Here is a 23,868-nt window from a genome sequence, read left to right on the forward strand (position 1 = left end):
AATCTTTAATTTTTTCGAAATAAAATTTATATATTTGGAAAATACGTAAAAAGTACTATAAGTCTCCATAATTAATAATTTAAAATATTTAAAAGACATATAAAAAAATTACAGTCAAAGAACAATTCGTTTGACTCTCGAAAAGCGAAAAGTGTCAATCATCATGTCTTGCGGCATAGTAATATTGTGTATCCTTAGAAACCAGAGGAAGAGGCTACCAACAAAATGCATATGTACCAAGATTCAAAATCCCCTCGAGCATGCGATCTTAAAACACACCTCTGTCCTGCTTCCTGCACCTTCCCAAACAATTGCCTCCTAAACACTAACTCCATTAATAAATTTAACAGAATGAGATCCTGAAATTTAAATTAGAAACCACAATAGAATGAGCTAACGAGGAGATCAAGCAGGACACACTTGTAACAATAGTAAGACTTTGATCTTCTACAATTTGATACTTTGTGGTTAACCTTATAGGCTCAATTATATACAACTCAAAGCGTTTTAATCCAAAAGAAAGTGAAAGCTGTTCACATCAAACAAAGTTCCAAAAGTGTTCAATAGTTAATCTGTAATTTATTACAAAAAGAACATGTATTCCGATCCAAATAAATGAGTCCAACCCAATTTGTGGTATCTATTATTCTTTACTCATTTTAAAAACAATTCAGCTGCATAAGTTTTATTGTCTTGTGGTACCTGGAGAATCCTTGGTAAACACAAATGGATTGTGAAAATTGCAAGCTAATTAAGATTGGAAAAACAAAAAAGAAAGCTAAGAAAAAACATAAGCACACACGTATGTATATGTGTGTTTGTATGTGTGTGTGTGTATATATATATATATAATCATAGAAAGTGACATGGTTGTGTTCAATTTTAAGTTTCAATTCCCTAATTAAAAGGCACAAATACATCATTACATTTTCTCTTCTGCTCAACTAGACATAGTTTAAGAACGAAACTAATAAAAATGTGATCGTTTAGGGGAGATTTTGTCCATGGTCTCTTAAATAAATTGAATAATATTTTTAGATAAATATATAACAATACCCAATTTCTAATTTTCAAAAAGATATACAATACGGTAGGCCAAATACGGTATTCACATTTCACACAACTTCTTTTCTTTCTTTTTTTTCTTTTTTTTTTGTGGTGTTTTGATTGAATCTGTAGGGGATGCTCCCAGCAACACAAATTTGCTCGCGATGCTGTTAATGATTTTAAAGAACCCAAATTTTTTAATGATGGTAAATTTATCAACCCCATTTGCTTTATTAATACTTTGCTTCAAATTTGTCTTATTTAATACTTTCTACGTCCCGATTTATGTGATACTTTTCACGTTTCGATAGTCAATTTGACCAAACTTTGAAGTTAAATTGAAATAGATTAATTCAATAGTATAAGGTTAAAATTTATATATTTGAAAATTACTTGAAAAGTACTATAAGTTGCAATTTTTCTCGTATCAATTCAGTACCTGTTATGGTGTGTACCTCAAACTCCACTCCACATACTAGTATACTACTGATTGGCTAATTGATTTTGCACCGACTTATTTTTAAATTTATTTTGGCAGGTTTTTATATCAATTAGAGAAATCTGCCAACGAAAGCAAGTTTATTCTTTTTTTACCTACTTATTAGTAGGGGTGTTCATGGTTCATTTTGGGTTGGTTTTAGGTTAAAACCAAAACCAAATCATTCTAGTCAGTTTTTAAAATTCTTCAAACCAAATCAAATACATATCTATCGATTTGGTTCGGTTTGGGTCGATTTTTCGGTTTTAAGGAAAACTAACGTTATTTCCCTCTTACATGTTTTTTTTCCTACAATTAGGAGAGAATTTTCTATCATTTTTCAACTTATAATTCGTTATTACCTTTTATTGTGATAGCTATAATATTTTTGGATTATGCAGAAAATGTCTTAGGATTTTTAAGTTTTTAATTAAGTGAATAAAGTTTATAAGAAATACAAAAAACAAATATAGGTAAATTTCATAGTTGTTTCTTTGAACAAATGAGTTTGAATTCACGGATTTGTTTTTAGAAATGGATTTAAGGTATACAGTTCTTTAACCTATTAGAGATAAATAGGTTTTTTTATTGCAAAAGAATACAAATTATTTAAAAGTATTTATAAAGAATAATATATTGTATCTATGTAATCATAAAAATTATGTTTAAAATTTATCAGTTTGGATCGGTTTTTTCTTCGGTTTGCTTTTAGTAAAATCAAAATCAAACCAAATATGATCGGTTTTTTAAAATTTAAAACCAAACCCAAATAAATATCGGTTTATTTAATCAGTTTGGTTTGATTTTCGATTTGGATGGTTTTTAACCAAACCGTGAACACCCCTACTTATTAGTATGCTCTAGCAAATTTCAGTTTTTTTTCCCATTTACTTACCTATATGATGACCTGAATCAATTATACTCTTCATAAGCTGTAGCATTAGTCTAATGTCTATTATGCTACCGGCTCCATAAAAATTTCCGAAAATTCTTCCTTTTTTCATATGTCCGATAAGCTGGGTTATGTCATTGTTTTGATAAGTGTTACATTTAGAGAATCGAATTTCCAAATTATCTAAAAGAAAGTATTGAGTATTGAAATGAGATGAACTCAAAATAACGGAGTTTATTCATATAGTCGACTAGAACAAATTTAGGATTGAGGCATATATATACTTTGTGCTTGTTGTTACAAAGTTAGTTTTAATGTAGGATTCATGAAAAGTAAAACCATTAGCTTGATGTACAAGACTTTTCTGGAGGGGTACTGCTGTCACACCCCCTTTTTTCACCGGATATGGAATTTGTTGTTAAAAAGTTTTTTGTCAATTGAAGTGAGGATCTTGAATATGGATTAATTATTTTATAGAGTCGCCGTTTGGAATTGAGTTTTGGTTTTTCAAGTCATCTTATAAATCTCTAATCAAAAGAAAATGACTCTAAACTGTTTTCCGGAATAATATTCCGAAAATATCCTTGGTCCAAACGGGTCCTAATATATATCGTATACTAGCTATTGAGAAGAAGGAAAAATGTGATGATGATATGAGATTCTCTCTCTTTGACTTGATTGGCATTAGTATTTCAGTTTCTGTTGCTATTCATTTTGTTGGCCTAGAATTTTGCTATGTATTACAATCACTGCATAACTTCTTTCTAAGCAAAAGGATCCCTAAGTGTGTTTTAAGGATAATCTTTTCTGGTCTAACTTTGTGTTTGATATTCTTTTGTCCAGGTTACACCCCGATTGAAGCAGGGAGTCCAAAGTCGAAATGAAGTTCTTTGCAATACGTGCACCAACATATATTTTAAGATCCCTTCAATTTGCTTTTCCAATTACAATTTCTTCTCAAGGTCCCAATCAATATATGAGATGGACTTCATGATGTAGAACAGCTTGTACAGCTCAAGTATGGAGTAATTAGCTTGATGGTTCTGTAATGTCATTATGACGCTCATGTTTCCGGGGCATATTCAGACTCCTCTAAAATCTGTATGAACTATGAACCCATGTTGCTCGGACTCTTCACTTTCGGTGCCACACCTGTGTCGACACGACACGGGTGTGGGATCTGTACCCGATATGGACAACCAATTTTGGGTACTTTGACCAAAACCGAAGGAGAAATTCCGGACAGATTCAATGATTTATGTAATCAAAACAAAAGTGATGGTTAATTGAAGAAAATGGAATAACTTGTAAGTAGAAATTTCTATGTCAGTCCTTTCCTTTTATCTCCTTCCGAGATTCCCCTCTTAATCAATATATTATCCTCAAGTTTTCCACATTATATCTCATAATATAGCTTTTATAACTATATATTTAGAATTTTGAATTATTTTTGGCCGAATTCCGGCACCCGTATCCATACCTGGATCCGTATCCACGAATCTTAAAATTTAGATCATGACGAATCCAACCTCTAGATCCTTACCCGTATCCGACACCCGCACTTGAGTCCGAGCAACATAGCTATGAACCAAGGGCCATTGTGGTACATTTGCCTTGTCAACTTTTCAACCCAAGTGCAGTTCCAATTTTTGAAAAGAAAAGGGAAGAAATTTAAGAAACCAAGACGTCTCTCTGCAGAACTGTTGGCTGTGGCATGAACATGTCCACTGAATCATCAGATTTCCCTTTGAAAGGAAAAAATGTGCTCCATGAAGGTCACATCCCTGCTAACAAAGAAAGCCTTTGTCTACATATCCAGTAACCTGTAACATTTCCGTGTCTCTGATTAGCCCATGAATACAACATTCTCAGCTCTAGGGGCAAGCTTATCCAGCCTTGGTAGAACTGATGCAGAGCACAAGCATACTCCAGGCTCTTTCCCATACAATACTTTAGAAGGCGACTTCCGTTTCGAAACAGCAATAGGGAGTTTGTCGATCAAATAGACTGTTGTCTTAACACAATCTCCCCAAAACCTTATATGAAGTCAGCTCAATGCTCTAGCAGTGTCTAGTATGTGTCTATGTTTTCTTTCTACAATACCATTTGTTGAGGTGTATATGGGCACGAACTCTGATGAACTATGCCAAGAAAAGAAATAAGATCTCTACATTTTGAATAAAAGAACTTTGTGCCATTATCAGACCTTAACACTTGTCCTTTTAACACCAAACTGTGTATGTACCATTCTCAGAAAATCTTTTAGTACAGTCAGTACCTCAGTCTTACATTAAATCAAACATACCCAAGTAAATCTGTTGTAATCATCAACTATTGTAACAAAATATTGTTTCCTGTAATAGGTTGGAGTTCTGAGGGACCCAAAACATCTAAGTGTACTAGCTGAAAGACGTGTTCTGACTTATTCAAGTTATCAGGGAATGGTAATCTACTTTGTTTTGCCATGGGACATATTTGACAACATTGTTGATTTTTTACCTCTATGTGACTTCTAATTTCCAACTTGGTCCAATCTACCTCCCCTCTTATAAATATCCAAACAACCTTCTGAACATAAGTTTTAGTTATTATACACCATCGCAACTTTTCAACACCCTCACCCATCCTGGAGCCTAAGTGAGGACATAATACTTAGCGGAAATTTTCCGATGCTTTACAGGTAGTGGGTAGGTACATCTTCTTCCGCTTCTCGAATGATGACATGAATCTCAATCTTGCTGTAGCATTCTTCATATATTTTGCCCAAAACCTTGTTGGTACATTTACACTGTGCAACATGCTTCTGCATGACTGCATATCTCTTGTAGATGTCTATTCTTCCTTTCAGCTTATTCTTTTGTTTTGGGGTATTTGAACAAGTCAATTGTCGCCTTATCAAATGTTCCCTGAGGTAGTAATTGAACTCAAGTGATGTGTACTCTCTCTCGCGGTACATACAAAAGACATTTGATTTTCTTTCCCAGATTATTCTCAACAGTATGTTAAAGCTCTTTAAGCTTCTCAAATACTTCAATAGGGTCCATGAGGAAGATACCGACCCTGATACACTATCTACTGCAGCAATTGATATGAGGATATTGGTTTTGGTTGATGAGTTCAAGCATGCATTTTTACTATCAAGAGGCCAATCCTGATTGATCTTGCTGATTGTAACAACACTGTTCAGTTAAAAGAAGAAGAAATTTATATGGCAGTTTCATATCATTGTTCAATTTTAGCATGGTTTACAGTTTTAACTATTTATTGCTTCAGTTTGGTGCAGAAAACAATAGGAGGTTCCCCTGCAGAGTATTAAGTTTTGATCTTGCTTCTTCAGATGCAAAGGAGTCAGTATTATGAACTAGACCTTACAGTTCTTGAATATCCTCAAGTATCTTTAAATCCATTTCACTTACAATTTGGGAAAGTCCAAGTGAAGTCTCCCATTACTTGGCACGTAATGAGTCGACGAGAACTTCACAACTCCCCTGTTACTTGCGATAGGGTAAGAACTAGTCAAGGGATAAAGAATGCTACATGTATACCAAATAGGCAAAAATGATATTGTAAAGATAGAACAAGTAGCTACACTGCTGAAATTCTTGCAGGAAAACGTCGCTGTATGGCTGAGCATTTTCTTCATTCTATCAACTGAACAGCAGCAATAACTGGTATTGCATCTCTCAACTTTTGAGTAAGAGCTACACGAACTGTCATCACAGATGCCGCCGGTCCACTCAGCCGAACCTTAACAATGTAGTCGTTAATCTGAACAAGCTCCAGTTCTCCACCACCGGCGCCTACCAAGTATGGTCTAATCTCTCCAAGAAGCTGACATTTTCGAAAATATTAGATTATTTTGGAAATGCTAAGAAATTATTGGAAATAGATCAGTAGAGGCCATGTGTCTTGTACCTTTTCAATATTTTCCTCATTTAACTGCAGACCAGTCTCAGAGTCAAGAATCTGCTCTACTGCCATTATTTCAGGGATTTTGTCCCGAAGACGAGTTTCAATTCCCATTTTAAGTGTCATTGTTGAACTTGGACAAGATCCACATGCTCCTTGAAGCTTAAGAACTACAACTAGGCCATCGATCTCGTGTAGTACCACATTCCCTCCATCTGCCATTAGGCCTGGCCTGACTAAATCTAGAACCTTCTCAACATTTTCTTCGGTAAGTGGAAGAACACAAGTTGGTGATACCACAACACCTTCAGTATCAACAAACAAAATCAAGAAACAGGATTATAGGAAAATTATAACACAAATCCATTTAGTATAACAACATATTACTACCACATAACAAGGTTAGAAGTTGAATTGCTGAAACGAGACCGTAGTAAGATGGGTCAAGAGAAGAAATAGTATAAGTCAGTCATTCATTTATTGGATTCTGAAAATTAAGCTACAAAGGTGATAATCGGTAGAGGTAGTTGTTTCAGTCGAAAAAAAGGACAAAGTCAGCTACCTCTAAATTTACACAAGCAATAAAAACATAATTGGATGAATCTGCACCAGTCACCTGCATTTTTTCTTCTTCGTCCGGTTCGATTGAGTCCAAGGAAGCGTCTAACATGAAATTGACCTCTTAGAAAAGAACTTTGCTTTGACGAAAATGGACTGCCTTGTGAACCACAGCGCTAGAAGAGATAATGACAAAAACATTATGTCAGGGAAAATGAATAAAATTTCTCCAGATAAACACAATTTAACAGTGTAATCAAAGTACAAAATTGTGGAAAGGAGGTAAATAATGTACCAAAAATATGTCCATTGGATATATATGTTCCTTTAAGAGTACAGAATTCTAGCCTCCTTGATTAACGTAGGCCAGGAAAATTTACATATGCAAGTATTGAAAATCATAAATTGTGTTTAGAACTAAGGTATATACTATCCTAAGATAGGGTAAATACAACATTGCTCCTATTACGAGTATACAAGATATGTTGCCAAAATTGAGCGGTAATACCTTTTGAAAGGAAGTGGAGGCAGGAGACAACCGTTCTGATGAATAGTTAGCTGATGATGACGCCGTGGGTTTGAGACCTGGCGTTTGCGTTGAAATTGCAAACATTATGTACTCAAAATCACCACCTGTGAGGGGTCATGTTTCTTGAGTATATATCTGGAGTAAATGGCAGTAACTGAGTTAGAGCTAGAACTTGCCAAGGAGGAAATCACCTAGTTTTAAACAAGCAATAGTTAATTTCTCCTTCAATCACTCTTCATTAATTCTTATAAAGAATCTCAAGTGGGAGATAGATTATTTAACACCCTTCATTTTCTGCCATGCACCCCAATACAGTGCCCACAAGTAAAATAGATTTTCTGAAATCCTAGCCCCAAATGATGTTACTTCTGCACCAGCACACCACTTTTCACCCCAACAAAATACTCCCTTCTTCATTGGACACTCCAAAGTGTTTGACATAATTCCAGTAATAGTATTACCCAAAATATCTTTGCAATATTCAAATTCATATCACTCAAAAATGACACACTTCCTTATTTTGAAAGTAACAACATGTTTGACATCATCCCTTTAATAATAACTTTCAACGCTTTAAAAATTCAAACTCATTTTGTTATATCAAATTTCACAATTAGAAAACAGGATTCTCCCAGCAACTACCTTTTAAATACTTATTTTTAGATATATTTATCACTACTATAACAGATAAATCAAATTAATATTTTCAACTATGTGCAGTTCATATAAAAAAGTATAGGACGAGTATAATTCAATATTCCCTATCGAACACCATTCCTACTATGTGCAGCAGTGTTGTTTCCAGTGAGCTAACACGAGCTGATTTCTCAGAGGGTCACACAACCAGCGACGGAGCCAGGAATTTCACTTAGGGGTTCAAATATATAAAGAAGTAAATACACGAAGAAGCCGAGGTTTCGGATGAACCCCTAGAGGCTACCCATCTCCGCCCTGCACACAGCTAATAGTTATTATTTCAGAAAGGCTTTATTTGTTAAAGAAAATTAGAATTAAGAAGAAAGGTGAGTTTCTGAGATAATAATTATTGGTTGATTGATCATATGAATAATCAACCCGAGCTAACGCAGGTACTTAAAAGAATCTATTTTAAACTCTCTTATCTAAAATCCTTACAACCCCACAGTTCCAAGCTATATAGAGGAGAAACTATGAAGCAATTACACAAGAAGAATAAAAATTCGGGTAAGAGTAGGTACCTGGTAAATGATGATTCAATAGAAATGTGGAACAAAATTTAAGAAGTGATGGAGTTTGGAGTCTTTATTTGACTAAATTCGTAGATGGTCATTGTAAGGTAAGGTAGTTATTTAAAGGGAATGGATATGGTTTGGACACGTACGGTTTCAAATTTTCACTTACCATTTGTTGATCTGTCTTTCCACCTTCACTTCTTTTCTTGTATTCTTCTGTTTTTTTTGTTTTTTTTTTTTTTTTTTTTTTCAGAGTTTTCATTTGGACAATGAGTTGATTGAGATTTTTTTTTTTTTTTAAAAAAAAGGGTAAATAGCAGTTTTGGTCCCAGTTTTATTACTAAATTCTAATCTTAGTCCTTACATTATTTTACTAAGCCCATTTGATTACTAAGCCCATTTGACCTTCAATTAAAGCAAACGTATAATTTTAGTCCTTCAAGCTAATTGAGATTAACTTTTCATGTTGCAATTACCAAAATGACCATCTCACACCTTATATTTTTGCAAAAAAAAAAAAAAAAAAAAAAAACCTTCAAGCTAACCTTTGAGATTAACTTTTTTTCATACGTTGAAATGGCCAGCAAGACACAAGTTCCATTGTTACCTCTCTCATTGCACTTTTCTTATATCCGAACCGAAAATTTACAAAACCCGAATTAAATGAAAAGATGGGAATTAAACACTCGAGAACAATTAAGAAATGGATTGAGACTAGAGATAGAAAATGAATTCTTATTTCACGATGTCAAACACATGTATTACACGTTTAGGGAATAGATCTATATAGCCGAAATGGCCATAAGACACAAGTTCCATTTTGACTAGGCGCGTGTTGCCCAAGCACCTGTGCTTTTATGTTCGGTTCGGGTTTCAAAATTATCGGTTTTAAATTATTGGTTATCGGTTTGTAGATATGTTAAACCGTTAAAGAACCGTTAAAATATCGATTAATGGGTTATCGGTTAATCGGTTATTGTTGTTATCGGTTCGGTTATCGGGTTAATTAAGATTTCACACAACAAAAATGGCTTAAACCTGGAACGCTTTGGTCAAATCATTATACTTTCTATTGCTCCCAAATAAACTCGGGATGACAACCAAAGAAGCATTTGATCCAAACAGATATTACTCGTAATGGAACAATTAAGAATTAGATCGAGGAAGTACCGAGAGAATACTTCTTCCACCTCAGATAGATCAAATAATCATACGGATCTCTATTTTCTTTTGTTTTAAAAACTTTGAACATTGATATTACATACATCTCCTAATATTGAATCAAGCAAGATACTTAAATGATAATATATATGAAAGTAATTAATTAAATTATTAGGCGGTTATCGGGTAACCCGTTAACAAAAATGGCCAACCCGCGACCCGAACCAATAAGCCAATAACCCAAAAACATCAATCAACCGATAATCCATTAACCCGTCCATTAACCCAATAACTCAATAATCGGTTCGAGTTATTGGTTTAACCGTTAACACGCACAATTTCCGTAACTAATTTTCCCACGCGCCTGTGTTAACTACTTCTAACTAATTTCTGGACACTAATCAATTAACTAACTAATTATCTATCTAATCAATTCACATTATTCAGCTAATCAATTACAATTAAAAGGGAATTATCATTGAGCTCATAACAATACCCTCTCCTTCAGGCATCCTTGTCCTCAAGGATTAAAATAAGGGAACTTTTTGGTGAAATCGTGTAGTTCCTCCCATGTATTGTCCTCCGGAGCAGAGTTCAACCATTTAACTAAGACTTGAGTGATAGCCTTCCCTCTTCGTTGAGCCAATCTCCTGTCAAGAATAGCCTATATCAAAAGATCTCTCGCTTCCGTGAACTTTTTGGTGAAATCAGCTTCCCTTGTGCAAACTTCTATCCACCTTCCCATGGTAGCAAGGGGGGTGGTGTTTGACCATATACAGCTTCATAAGGGGTCATGTTAATAGAGGAGTGATGGGAGGTGTTATACCATTTAAGGCCTAAGACTTTTGGGTTTGTCAAAAGTCATGCATCTTAAATAGCACTCCAAACACCTATTCACAACTTCGCTTTTCCCATCGCCTTTCGAGCACAATCTCCCGTGTACAAGAATAGAACTCTTGTTTAAGTCTATGTAATATCAAAAGATCTCGAAAATGCAAGAATAACTTCTTGTTCAATGTCACGGCCATGACGGTACCCGGAGCTAACCACCGACCTTATTCTATTACCCATCTCGTTCATTCATTAATCTTATGCTTATAAGTGAGAACCATTTTTGTTTCGAAACACAAGTACCTTTTATGTACATAAGCCCTTGGCTATCAAAATAATACATATATACAATGGGAACCGTGAGACCACACTACTCCACACATGCAAACTTACTAGAGTACTAGATATCCACCATACCCAAAACGTATATATACACAAAAGGATTCAAGCTATACAGTGCTAATAGCTCCTACGAGTCCGGGGGGTGAACACGGCGTCCAAAGAAAAGGACGTCGCACGAACATTGTATATAAGGCATGAATGAAATGTATGGTAATAAGATATAAGATGGGAGATATAACCTGCTTAACCTTTAAGAGTAAATGCATTTTATACATATCTCATATATCATCATAGTACATATATCATCATATCGCATATACCATCATCGTTAACCCGCGTCCGGGTAACCATCATACGCCGCCCACTAGTGGTGTCATGCCCGGCCCTCTAGGTTTGTCAAAAGTGATGGGCACGGTGGTGTTATCGGCGATAGGCCCGGCCATCTAGGCACGGTGTAATCATATCATCATGTACTCATCATAAACTTATCAATCATACATTTGTTAGAACACGCAAAGAGAGTTTAAAGACAATCTATACTACATCGGGGTTCACTCAATTTTGGAGTGATCATAAACATATCTCACCTTGAAGGAGACTAACACTATAAGGTGAGTGTACACAAGGAACAACATCAATAGAACAATACTTAGGATCATTAACCTCATGGACATCACATCTCACTTTAGGATTCTTTAGACTTAAACATCATCATTATTCGTGTTTCTCCTTTCTCGATACTTACATAACTCTTTATAGTCATAGACTCATCATTTTCTACATAGGAAAGTCATGGAAAAATAGGAATATTCATGCCATAGGAGTTATGCCTTAGAAGGAAAGGACTAGCCTTACATACCTTTTCGTTTAGCTATTCTATCTCGATCGTTCTCCTTCAAGACGTTTCTACCTTAGAGTTCGTATTCATTAGTTAATCGATCACATGAACATGCTCCACTAAAGCTAGAGAAAATTAGGGCAGCATTTTCTTTGTTTATACAACTTTCCTCATATCATATCAACTCCCAAATGTCTATAATAACATTCATCTTCATTCATCTACATTATCCACATTTCACACTTTCACTTCAATTCATCCATAATCATGGTTATAATATACTATTACATTTACTCACAATATAATGTGTATCCCATGTCCTTAGAATCATTTATAGCATAATTATAATCACAACTTATAAAGAATCATGACTCATCCCAAGTACTCAAAAAATGCCACTATTCTCACATTCAGACTCATTTTTTATCTCCTTCTACAATCCAAGCCTTTCAACCCCTCAATACCTTAAACAACATGGAATGATCATAAAACTTACCTTAGATAGTGTGGGAATGAGCCTTGAGTGGAAATACTTCACTTGGGCCAACGATGGGGATTTCTTGCCTTGGATGAACTCCAATGAGTTTCTTACACTTGATTTTCTTGGTTTGATGAAGTTGATCATAAATTTCTCTTGAGTTCTTGTGGAAGAAGGATGGAGAGCTTTCTAGATTGTTCTTGAAGTGTGAAGTGAGAAAATAAAATAAATTGAATGAGGTTGGTCCCTTATACTCCCTCCGTTTCGAATACGAACCCGCACGACATTTAAGAAAGAGGGAAGACTTTTGAAACTTGTGGTTCAAAATAAGCTTTGAAAATTTGTGTGGCTGTAAATCATTCATAAAGAATTTGTTTCCAAATTAGGAAAGAGGTCATTCATTTTGGCACGGGCTAAAAAGGAAATAGGTTCAAACAAATTGAAACAGAGGGAGTATTAATTTTAGAAGCTGTCTCGACTCAATTCTACGGACCAACATATGGTCCGTATCTTTTATATGGACCGTATGTCTGGCCGTATCTTTGGTCCAGTGGAAGTCCTATTTTGGGCAGAACGTACGGCCTAACAACGACCATGTTTTACGCCGTATGACGTATAATACCCGGCTTTTCCGAACTCTTTCTCGTCGACTCGTTTGATCTCCAATCCTTATGGAACCTTCTTAACACTTGTTTAACACTTCATTAACAATCTAAAGGACATTATAACTCTTCTCCAAGACATCCTTAAGTCATCATTAATTCGGTACTCGTAAATCTTATCCGTCACATAACGTATACCTTGCTTTTCTTGGCAACTTTCTCCTCTCACCTCAAATATCTTTGAAATCGAGGTGTAATACTCAAAGTAGCATCAGAACCAACCATTATCTTGCCCTTCCTGCTTAACACACCATCAGAACACTAGTAGTAAGGTTTGTGAGGTGCATTAGATTGTATATCTTGAATCAGCTTCTGAAGTTTGGGATCCTGATACCAAGATTGTTTAACCTCATCCTTTAAAGGAAATTGCACAACTGAGATGCTGAACAATTAAACCTCTTCAGACTGAACCTCTTTATACTGCATCGACAAGGCATCTGCAGCAACATTCTCCTTGCCTTTCTTATACATGATAGAGTAGTCATAACCAAGTAGCTTGATCAACCATTTATGTTGGCTTGGTATGGAAATTATTTGCTCAAGTAATTGAGACTATGGTTTTCAGTCTTGATAGTAAAGTGCTTACCAAGAAAATAAAAGAATCAATGCCAACAACTCCCTTTCATAGACATAAAGTACCATGTTCTTGCTAGACAGTCCGTTGCTAAAGTAAGCAATTGGTTTATGGTCTTGTGCAAGTACGACACCAATACCTTGACCTGATGCATCAGTTTCAACTGTAAATTATTTAGAGAAATCAGGAAGAGCAAGTACAGGTTCAGATGTGAGTGCTAATTTAAGCTTCTCAAAAGCTGTTGTGGCCTCCTGATTCCAGTGGAAACTGCCTTTTTAAGCAAATCATGTAAGGGCCTAGCAATGACTCCATATCCTTGAATGAACCTCTTATAATAGCCAGTCAACCCCAAGAATCCTCTAAGTCCTTTTAATGTTTTTGGTTCAGGCCATTATGACACAACATCTATTTTATGCTGATCCATTGCTACTACTCCTTTAAAGATCATATGACCTAAGTAGTCAATCTTGAGCACCCCTAAAGTCACATTTGCTTTTTTTCACAAATAAAACATTACTTCTTAGTATTTTGAAGGTTTCTTCTAGATGCAACAAATGATCAGGCCAAGTAGAACTATAGATGAGTATATCATCAAAAAACACAAGAATGAATTTTTTAAGCTATGGATGGAAAATTTGGTTCATCAGGCTTTGAACGGTGGATAGGGCTTTTGTAAGTCCAAAAGGCATGACTAAGAATTCATAGTGGCCATGGTGTGTTCTAAAAGCTGTTTTACGGATATCAGGCTCAAACATTCTGATCTGGTGATAACCAGATATGAGGTCAAGTTTTGAAAAGAATCTAGCTCCATGTAACTCATCCAACAATTCTTCAATAATTGGTATTGGAAGTTTGTCCTTTATTGTGAAGTTGTTCAACTCTCTATAGTCTACACACATCCTCCATGATCCATCTTTCTTCTTCACCATGACAATAGGTGAAGAATAAGGGCTAGTACTGTTTCTAATTACTCCAGAACTTATCATTTCATCGATTATTTTTTCAATTTCATTCTTTTGTATATCAGGATATCTATAAGGTCTTATATTGATTGGAGAAGTACCTTCCTTAAGGATGATCTTATGGTCATGCCCTCTAGAAGGAGGCAGCTCAGTTGGAGTTTCATAAAAGTCTAAGTACTTGCCCAAAACATTTGCCAAATCCTGCTTCTATGCTTCTGCAGCATCTTCACCTTCCATGGTACATAGACTGATTCCATCTCCTTGTCCTTCCTCAATAAGCATTCCTACTGAGATCATGCAAAGAACAGCAGGTTGAGCGAGCAGCTTATGCATTTGCCCAGTTGGAATCATTTTAGCTGCAGGTGGTTTGTGCTCATCTGAGTGATATCTTCCTTCCATTTATGAAGAATTCCATCTTGAGTTTCCTGAAGTTCCACATAATATCCCCTAATGTGATCAACCACAGCATTCCAAGTACTATATTGCAACCTCCAATGGGTAGTATTAGCATATCAGACTCAAAACAGACACCTTGCATCTTCCATTCTACTTTTTTGCACACATATGAACTTGGAGCTTTACTACCATCAACTATGGACATATTAAAAGGGTTTATAGCTGTCAAAGTGCACCCCAACCTCTTAGCAGTGTTGTAGTCTAGGAAGGTATGAGTACTTCTAGTGTCAACCAAGACCTTAATAGCCTTGCCCCTTACAGACATTGTCACTCTCATAGTTCTAAAATCATGAGTGCCAGCTATGGCATGCATGGATACATGAGGTAGAATAGCACCCTCAGAATTTGTTTCTAATCCTTGAGCCATTACAGCCAATAAGTCTCCTGGATCCATCATCATCTCATCTCCTACTTCAGCTGGTTCTTCATAGTCCTCTACTTCTATTGAGAACAACTTTCCTTTCTTCTTACATATATGGCCAAATGATTACTTCTTATCACAGTTGTAACACAGACCTTTACTCCTTCTTTCTTCCATCTCAGCAGGGGTAAGTAGTTTTGGATTTCTCTGAAAACTAATTATTAGTGCCATGAGTAGCAGTGCTTATTGTTCTAGGAACATGGATTGGTTTAGAGGAGTTATATGGTTTAGAATAAGGTTGGTTATTAGTTGAAAAGATAGTGCAAATCTAGTGGTATTTCTGGAGTTTGATAGATTGAAATTGGGAAGAAAACTTGTTGTTGGATTTCTAATGTTTGTTCTTGGATTCTTGCCAAGATAATGGCCTTAGCCAAGCTTCTTGGACTTAACATGTTAACTATCATCCCAATTTCAGGTTTCAACTCCCTCACAAAACAACTAACCGCATATTCTTCAGAAAGATCAACTCTAGTAAGCAATTCATCAAAGATATCAACATACTCTTGAACATAACTTACTTGCCTTAAATCTTTAAAGTCACCCATGGGATCATCAAAAAGTTCAATTCCGAATCTGGAGTACAAGCATTTGATGTATTCTCCTCATCTTGGCCAGTCTCTTGTTAACCTTTGTTTCAAATAGGCTTGGTGTGATGCCTTGCTTTCCAACTTACAAGAGGCAATCTTCACCTCTGAATCATCAAAGATCTCACTTACTTCAAAGAATTGCTCACATTTGTATAGCCACTCCTTCAACTTAGTGCCATCAAAACTTGGGAATTCTATCTGGTATCTGTGATTTGTGAATTGATCTCTGATCCTATCTTGTCCTCTATACCCAGCCTAATTGACTGCGACATGAGGTCTTCTATTTGCTCTATTGTTGTCTCCATCCTGTTCTCCATTCTCCTCTAATTCAACTTGAACCGGAGCATTCATATTTCCTACTAGCAACCTCTTGATTTCCTCCATTGCTTATGCCATCTTAACATCCACAGCTTGTTGCATTTCTGCAACTGAACTGACAACTCCCTACATTATCCCCTTCAAAGAGTCAACTTCTCTTCTTAGTTCTTACATACGAGTGTTATGATTTCCTATTTCACAAATCAGAAGATCGAGGCTTTGATACTAATGATATGAACTGGAAATTTACACTGTTTGGACTGAATTGAATGATCCTAAAGATGGGAATTAATCCCTTCTTGAACAGATTCACTCGAGAACAATTAAGAAATGGATTGAGACTAGAGATAGAAAATGAATTCTTATTTCATTGATGTTAAACACATGTATTACACAATGAGGGAATTGATATATATAGCTAAACTAGGCGGCAAATGCAGTTTCAATCGAGTAACTAATTTTTGGACTAGCCGCGTGTGGCCGAAGAGCCTATAACTAAATTTCCCATGCGCCTGTGTTAACTACTTCTAACTAATTTCTGGACACCAATCAATTAACTAACTAATTATGCAGCTAATCAATTCACATTATTCAGCTAATCAATTACAATTAAAAGGGAATTATAATTGAGCTCATAACACAGTAGTGTTGGATTTCAATATATTATATATATGACACTATGTTTAACATGATTAGTATGATTAAATTTGGTTTAAATAACAGAAAAATAAAAAAAGGAGACAAAACAAAACAAATGTTGGAAGGGCAACAACGACACATGCGACTTCTATTCAGCATAAGCCTGTCAAGTGGGCCGGGCCGGGCCATATAAATGCGGGTCACATGGGGCCGGGCCAGGCCATAGTTAGTGGGCCGGGTTGGGGGCCGGGTTGGAGGAGGGAAAGGGGTGTCCGGCCCAGCCCCTACCCGAGTAGGGGTACATAGTGGGCTAAGTGGGCCGGGCTGGATTTTAATTATTTTTTTTAAAAAAATTCTAATACTAAAATTTATTAAGTTTGATACTTTAAAAATTCCGGATATTATGGATGATTTGAGCTCCATTATGAACTAAAAAAAATGTGTTCCACGGTTCCGAAGCAAATTTCCCATAATCTTTTAGTTTCACATAGGAAATTTCCATTTTTACATATAAGAGATACGAAAAGTCATTTTTTATATTTAATTTGTAAGTGAAGATAAGTGATCATTTCCTCGATGTAAAATGCAAGTGTTACGAATGAAGAATGAAGACTGCAATCGTCCTATAGAGTAGGGCTGCTTATCGGGCGGATTATTACGCTTAACGGTTCAGTTTAGCGGTTATCGGCTTAATCCGCTAGTGGGCGTGTATCGGCTAAATCTATTAATCCGCTAGTGGGCGTGTATCGGCTAAATCTAAAGGACAAGAAAAATTAAAATCACAACATGTTGTCCAACTTCCACCGACGAAATCAAAATCACAACTTCTAGTTTGCACAACTGCTTTATACGAGAATCGGGCACAAATGATATAAATCTAGCTCTTACTGCAAATTGAGAAAAATGTGGATTGAGGATTTAGAAGTTGAACAGTTGGCAAAGTTTCTTTAAAGTGATAAACATAATCCAGTCACTAGTAACATGCCTATTATAATTGTTGAAACTACTGCCTCAAAAGCATTACTGCCAAAATTCAAAATCTGTTCGAAACAAAGAGGTAATTGAGATAAATAAGGCAATGACTTTAGCTTTAGGGGTTTCAAAGGATACTTTATATACCTGGGACTAAAATTATAAATATGATAATTCTTAACGGGTTAACGGTTTACCCGATAAGGAAATTGAGTAATCCGTCTCCGTTCCGATAAACCGTTAAGTATAAAATTTTAATCCGTTCACCAACCGTTAATCCGATAACCTAATACCAATAAGCCAATTTTGCGGTTGGTTTATCGGTTACGGATCGGTTTTGAACAGCCCTAATATAGAGATATGTTTAAATTATAGAAAGCTAATGTCAACTAATCGTGCATAACTCAAAGTCAAGAGTTATCTTGATCAAAAGTTAATAATTAAGCTCAAACTTTAGAAGATAGAACAAGGAAAATCTCAAAATTTTGAATTTGAAAAGTAGTAATATTCCTTTAGATTACGAATTCGCTGATATTTGAAGAAAAAAATAGTATTTAAAATTAAATTAAAAAAGGTATTTAGAAAAAGTAGAAATTTATTATAGCTGAAATTTTATAAGTAAAAAACTTGAAAAAAGCTTAAGACTGTTTTTTAAACTACAAATTTCATATTTCAAGTTTAAAATTCACCTGAAATAATGACTCAATTAGATAACAAGACTTGTACAAAGTAATTTTAAAATATTTTTTCAAATACTAATTTTTAAAATACCAATAAATGTCCAAACGCCTACTACTCCTTTTCAAATTCACACTTGAAAATTTCCCCGAATTTTCCTCTATCTTGTGAAGTTTGAGCTTATTAACATTTGGTCAAGAGCTTCCTTGACTTAAGCTAATGCACGATAATTTTATATTAATTTTCTTATAGTAAGTTTCTATAATTTGAACATACACATTTTCAATGAAGTTTCCAAAAGCAAACGCCTCCTCAACTCACTTGTCAAGGTACCAGACTAAACAAATTACTTCCACACACATATTATTTAAGAAAAAATGAAGCATGAACGTATATGCTTATACAAATTATATAAGGTAAGTAATTAAAATCATAAATTATAAGGAAATAGAAGCATATCCACCGATGGCTGGAAGAATCTTTACACAATCACTGTGGTTTGATAAGCTTTAATAAGTCAATTACCTACCAACTTTATATAAGGTCAATTACCTACCAACTTTATATAAGGTTATTTACACTCTTCTAAATTAACAATCATATGTAATTTGTTAAGATCACATGTATTTTGCTAGAATTTAAGTTATATACATTGACAAATGATAATATAAGGTAATTTTACATTATTCCTATTGTTTAAAACCTTTTCCCTTTTATTCTTAAAAGCTTGTGAAATGTTTATATTAGAGGAAATGATAAAAATGGTCCTTTCTGTTTGAGAATAAGTTCAAATAGTTCCTCAAGTATGTGCTGAATAATTTTGATCATTTAAGTTTGCTAAAACTTATTCGTAATTTTTAATCGGTCAAATATTTATGAATTCTATTTGTTAGATTTGAGAGGAACTATGAAAAAGAAAAAGAAATATAGCAAGAACTCACATTTAGAGGTATAATTTTTTATAGTTTCTACTAATTCTGATTTATTTCTAGAATCTGGTGTAACTTTTAAGGGTGTAATTTATGCTATTTTATATAGCTTCTCAGTATTTGGTGTAATTTTTGTGTTGCATATTTTAAAAATTTGATGAGACTTTCTTGATGTTTATGGTTAAAAAAAATATTCTATTGTTTCCGTCAAATCTAACGAATATAAATTGTTAAATATTTGATGGAGACTAAAATCAAACTCAAAGGACGAAAACTATTCAGTACATACTTAAAAAACTATTCTGAATCTATTCTTAAACACAGGAGCCATTTTTATCATCTCCTCAATTATGTTAAGTTTTGTATTAGAGGGATTTTGTTAAACATCAGGTCAAACAACAATATACACCATATTATTAAAAGGGGAAATAATAATCTATGAGCCCGTTTGGATTGGCTTATAAGTTGGTCAAACCAGTTTATAAGCCATTTTTAATTTATTTGGGGTGTTTGATAAAATAGAAAACAGCTTAAATTAAGTTAAAAAGTGCTTAAAATAAGCTAAATCAAGAAGTTGCTTAACTCCAACTTATTATTTTATTGTTTTGCTTAAAAGCCATTTGGTTTGACCAACAACTTTACCCTTTTATTCCTTATATTTTCTGTGTATTCCAATACTACTCTTGCTTCTAAAATCCCTTTAAGCACGTTTATCCAAACACGTAACTGCTTATTTGTAAAATAACTTTCAGCACTTAAAAGGTACTTTAAGCACTTATGCTTAAAAATCACTTTTTTTCAGTTAATCCAAACGGGCTCTATGTCTATTTGGAGAAAATATTTACCCTAAATGGCTCATATTTCTAATATTACCCGAAATATCCCTTTTATATATTATTATACACTTTGACACAAGGTTTTATACATTGTCTACGATAAGCGTATAATGTTGTATATCGTGTGTATAAACACTGTTGCAAAAAAAAAAAAAGTTGGCTATGCAAATGTAATTAAAATATGGCTACGTGGATGTAATATTTTATGCTAGATTGTATATTATTGAAATTATCTCATATTAAAATCCTTAAAAATAAAGGTCAAAATTACATATACCACTAGAATACAAGTAGTCAACTGTAATTTTACAAAACTTTAGCCTTAATTTAGTGAAAGGTAACATAAGAAGATTCCTGATCCTGAGTCCTGACAGACAGCAAAGCGTTGAATCCCAATGGGATTACAATTGCCTTAAATTCCTTCTTACAATTGGTCCCTTTTATTATCCTCTCTTTTCACACTTCACCAAATATCCTTTGCTCTCCACTAAATCTCTGGTAAAAATTTGATCTTCTCTTGTATTTTCTACACTTTTTGGTTCTCAAAGTTTGTAACTTTTTTGTGTTTTTACTTTTTTACTCTGTTGGGTTCTCAAAGATTGTAGCTTTATTGTGTTTGCTTGCCAAAGATTGTAATTTTTTGTGTTTTATGTGCCCAAAATTGTAATTTTTTGCTTTTTTTTAGTTGCTAAAGATTCTAGCTTTTTTCTATTGGTTGTAGAAGATTCAAGTTTATTATCCTGTTTTCAAATTCTCAAAAAAACTTTTTTCTCTCTACCCCATTAAAATCTTGCAAACCCCACAATTCCCAACACTTTTTAGTCTTTTGGGTTTTCAAAGATTGTAATTATATTGTGTTTGGTTGCCAAAGATTGTAATTTTTTGTGTTTTATTTGCCAAAAATGGTAACTTTTTCTTGTTTTGATTGCTAAATATTCTATTGGTTGTTGTTCATGTTTATCACCAGAAATCCTTTTCTCTCCACCCATTAAATTAAAATTTTGTAAACCCAATCAGTTCCCAGCACCAATCTCTTGTATAAAAAAAATGATCTTTTCTTCTATTATTATCTTTTGGGTTTTCAAAGATTATAGCTTTATCTTGTTTGGTTGCGAAAGATTGTAGAATTTGCTAAAAATGGTAACTTTTCTTGTTTTGGTTGCTAAAGATTCTAGTTTTTTTTTTCTATGGTTGCCAAAGATTGTAATTTTATTGTGTTTGGTTGCCAAAGATTGTAATTTTACTGTGTTTGGTTGCCAAAGATGGGAGCGGATCTACATGGAGCCCAAGAGGTTTATCCCAACCCTCTTCTTCAGAAAATGACACTACATATATAGGATCAAATTTTGTTTTATGTGTATCATATATTATAAAGGTTGAACCCCTTTAACCCAAACCAAAAGCTTAGGTTAGTGGTAAAGGGGTTCAAATTTTCATAGAGTACCCAGGTTCAAGTCTCGCTGACAACAACTTCTTTGATTTTTTGAATCCTGCCTCCGCCACTAGCCAAAGATTGTAATTTTATTGTGTTTGGTTGCCAAAGATTGTAATTTTTTTGTGTTTGGTTGCCAAAGAATGTAATTTTCTTGTGTTTGGTTGCTAAATTTTGCGATGTAATTGTGGTTGTTTGCCAAAAATTGTAATTTTATGTTTTATTTGCCAAAAATTGCATTTTTTTTTCTTGTTTTGGTTGCTAAAGATTTTAACTTTTTTTCTATTGGTTGTTGAAGATTCAAGTATTTTTGTTTCAAGAATGGGAAGTAACGGAAACAGTTGGGCGGATCAATGGGGCAGTCAAAACGACGTCGTTGATGAAGATTATGGGAGCAAGGGAAAAAACAGTGGCGGAAAGAAGATGGAAAAGGTGACGGCGGTAGCATCGACGAGTTTCAACAAGGCGAAATCTGTGGCAGTTGTGGGTGCTGACAAGGCAAAATCTGCAGCGGTTGTGGGTGCAAAGAAGGTGAAGAGTGGAACTTCTTTTGGGTTTAAATGGATTAAGGATAAGTGCCAAAAAGGAAACTCCACAAAGTGACGAGGGGAAGGGAAGATGAAGAATTTTGTATTTTGTTAGTTGAATCAAAGGTTACATATGTACACAGAACATAATTGATTGTTTTTGATGAATGAAACCTTTTGAAAATAGTCCTCTATCTTTAGACTTTAACTTCAAATAGTCCTATATCTTTCGTGAATGTTAATCTTTTGTATTTTAGTATCCCCTCCGTTTATTTTTAATGTGAAGAACCTCTCATGTCCCAAACTTAAACTTTCTTGCTTTTTTTAAGATATACCTTTTTATTGTTTCTTCTCCATTCAATAATTCCTAAAATAAAAATCCCATATCATAATGTTATGTGGAGGCTGACAAGGCTTATTGAAATCTGCAGATTGTGGGTGCAAACAAAGTGTATTTAAAGTTTCAAACTCAAGATATATATTCTTTTTGGTTTAAATGGATTAAGGAAAAGTATTCAAAATGGAAACTCTTTTTCCATAATATGAGATTCTTTTTATATTTTTGAGAAAGATTACCAATACGAAAGTAGATCAAGAAAAGAAGGGGAAGATGTTTTATATATTCGATTTTTGTATTTGAGATTTTTATTTTAGGAAGTTGAATGGAGAAGAAACAAATAAACAGGTTAATATGTAGAGAAGATCAAGAGCGGAGGTTTTTTGATGAGAGGTTCTCTCCGTTAAAAATCTAACGGAAGTTTGGGTTGGAACTAAAAGTATACCACTTTGTTAAAAATTAATTTGTCCATATTTGAGACTATTTTCCCTAAATTTTAAAGATATTGTACTATTTTGGGCCTTTTCTCGAAACCTTTTCGTGAATGTTAATTTGTATTTTGTATCCCCTCCGTTTACTTTTAGTGTGTGGAAAGTCAAACTACATTAACTTTAATCAGTATTTTAAGATATACCTTTTTATTGGGCCCGGTTGTGGAGGCTGACAAGGCGAAATCTGCAGCAGTTGTGGGTGCAAAGAAAGTGAAGTGGTACTTCTTTTGGGTTTAAATGGATTAAGGAAAAGTGTCAAAATGGAAACTCTATGAAGTGGTACTTCTTTTGGGTTTAAATGGATTAAGGAAAAGTGTCAAAATGGAAACTCTACAAAGTGATTCGAAGGAAAAAAGTAGATGAGGGGAAGGGAAGATGAACGATTTTTGTATTTCGTTAGTTGAATCAAAGGCTACATATATGTACACAGATCAGAGTGTTTTTGATGAACGAAATCTGTTTTTTTTTTTCGCGATTATTAATTTGTATGTACACTCGGTCATATTGTTTTGATAAACTATATATTTGACCAAAATCTTAAGATATATTTTTTTATGTGTGAATGATTGTTGCAAAGAAATTTGTATTTTGGGTTTAAATGGATCAAGGAAAACTGCCAAAAAGAAAACTCTACAAAGTGATTTGAGGAAAACAAAATAGATGAGGGGAAGGGAAGATGAAGGATTTTGTATTTTGTTAGTTGAATGAAAGGCTACATATATGTACACTGATCATATTGTTTTGATGAATGAAATTTGTTACCTTTTGTGTGA

At 34.3% G+C, this 23,868-nt stretch overlaps 1 protein-coding gene and 1 long non-coding RNA gene across 4 annotated transcripts; one reads left to right on the forward strand and one right to left on the reverse strand.

Annotated features, from left to right (window-relative positions):
• Nucleotides 1–5,769: 5,769 nt before the first annotated feature.
• On the reverse strand, nt 5,770–7,497 carry LOC132066384 (nifU-like protein 3, chloroplastic). Its single transcript, XM_059459704.1, has 4 exons — nt 7,393–7,497; nt 6,943–7,060; nt 6,333–6,631; nt 5,770–6,248 (listed from the first exon to the last, which is right to left on the reverse strand). The coding sequence occupies exons 1-4, from the start codon at nt 7,495–7,497 to the stop codon at nt 6,057–6,059; spliced, it is 714 nt and encodes a 237-aa protein (XP_059315687.1). The 3' UTR covers nt 5,770–6,056.
• A 13,028-nt stretch (nt 7,498–20,525) lies between these two features.
• LOC132068523 (uncharacterized) lies at nt 20,526–23,563 on the forward strand. 3 transcript variants are annotated; one of them, XR_009417431.1, is made up of 3 exons: nt 20,647–20,806; nt 22,039–22,393; nt 23,507–23,563. It is a non-coding gene; the product is annotated as an uncharacterized LOC132068523 (long non-coding RNA). The 3 variants fall into 3 exon arrangements; XR_009417430.1 differs by lacking the exon at nt 23,507–23,563 and having other exon boundaries at nt 20,526–20,806; nt 22,039–22,302; XR_009417432.1 differs by lacking the exons at nt 20,647–20,806; nt 23,507–23,563 and adding an exon at nt 20,816–21,213 and having other exon boundaries at nt 22,039–22,302.
• Nucleotides 23,564–23,868: the final 305 nt, after the last annotated feature.

Source organism: Lycium ferocissimum, chromosome 8 (assembly GCF_029784015.1).
Source record: "Lycium ferocissimum isolate CSIRO_LF1 chromosome 8, AGI_CSIRO_Lferr_CH_V1, whole genome shotgun sequence".
NCBI lineage: Eukaryota > Viridiplantae > Streptophyta > Magnoliopsida > Solanales > Solanaceae > Lycium > Lycium ferocissimum.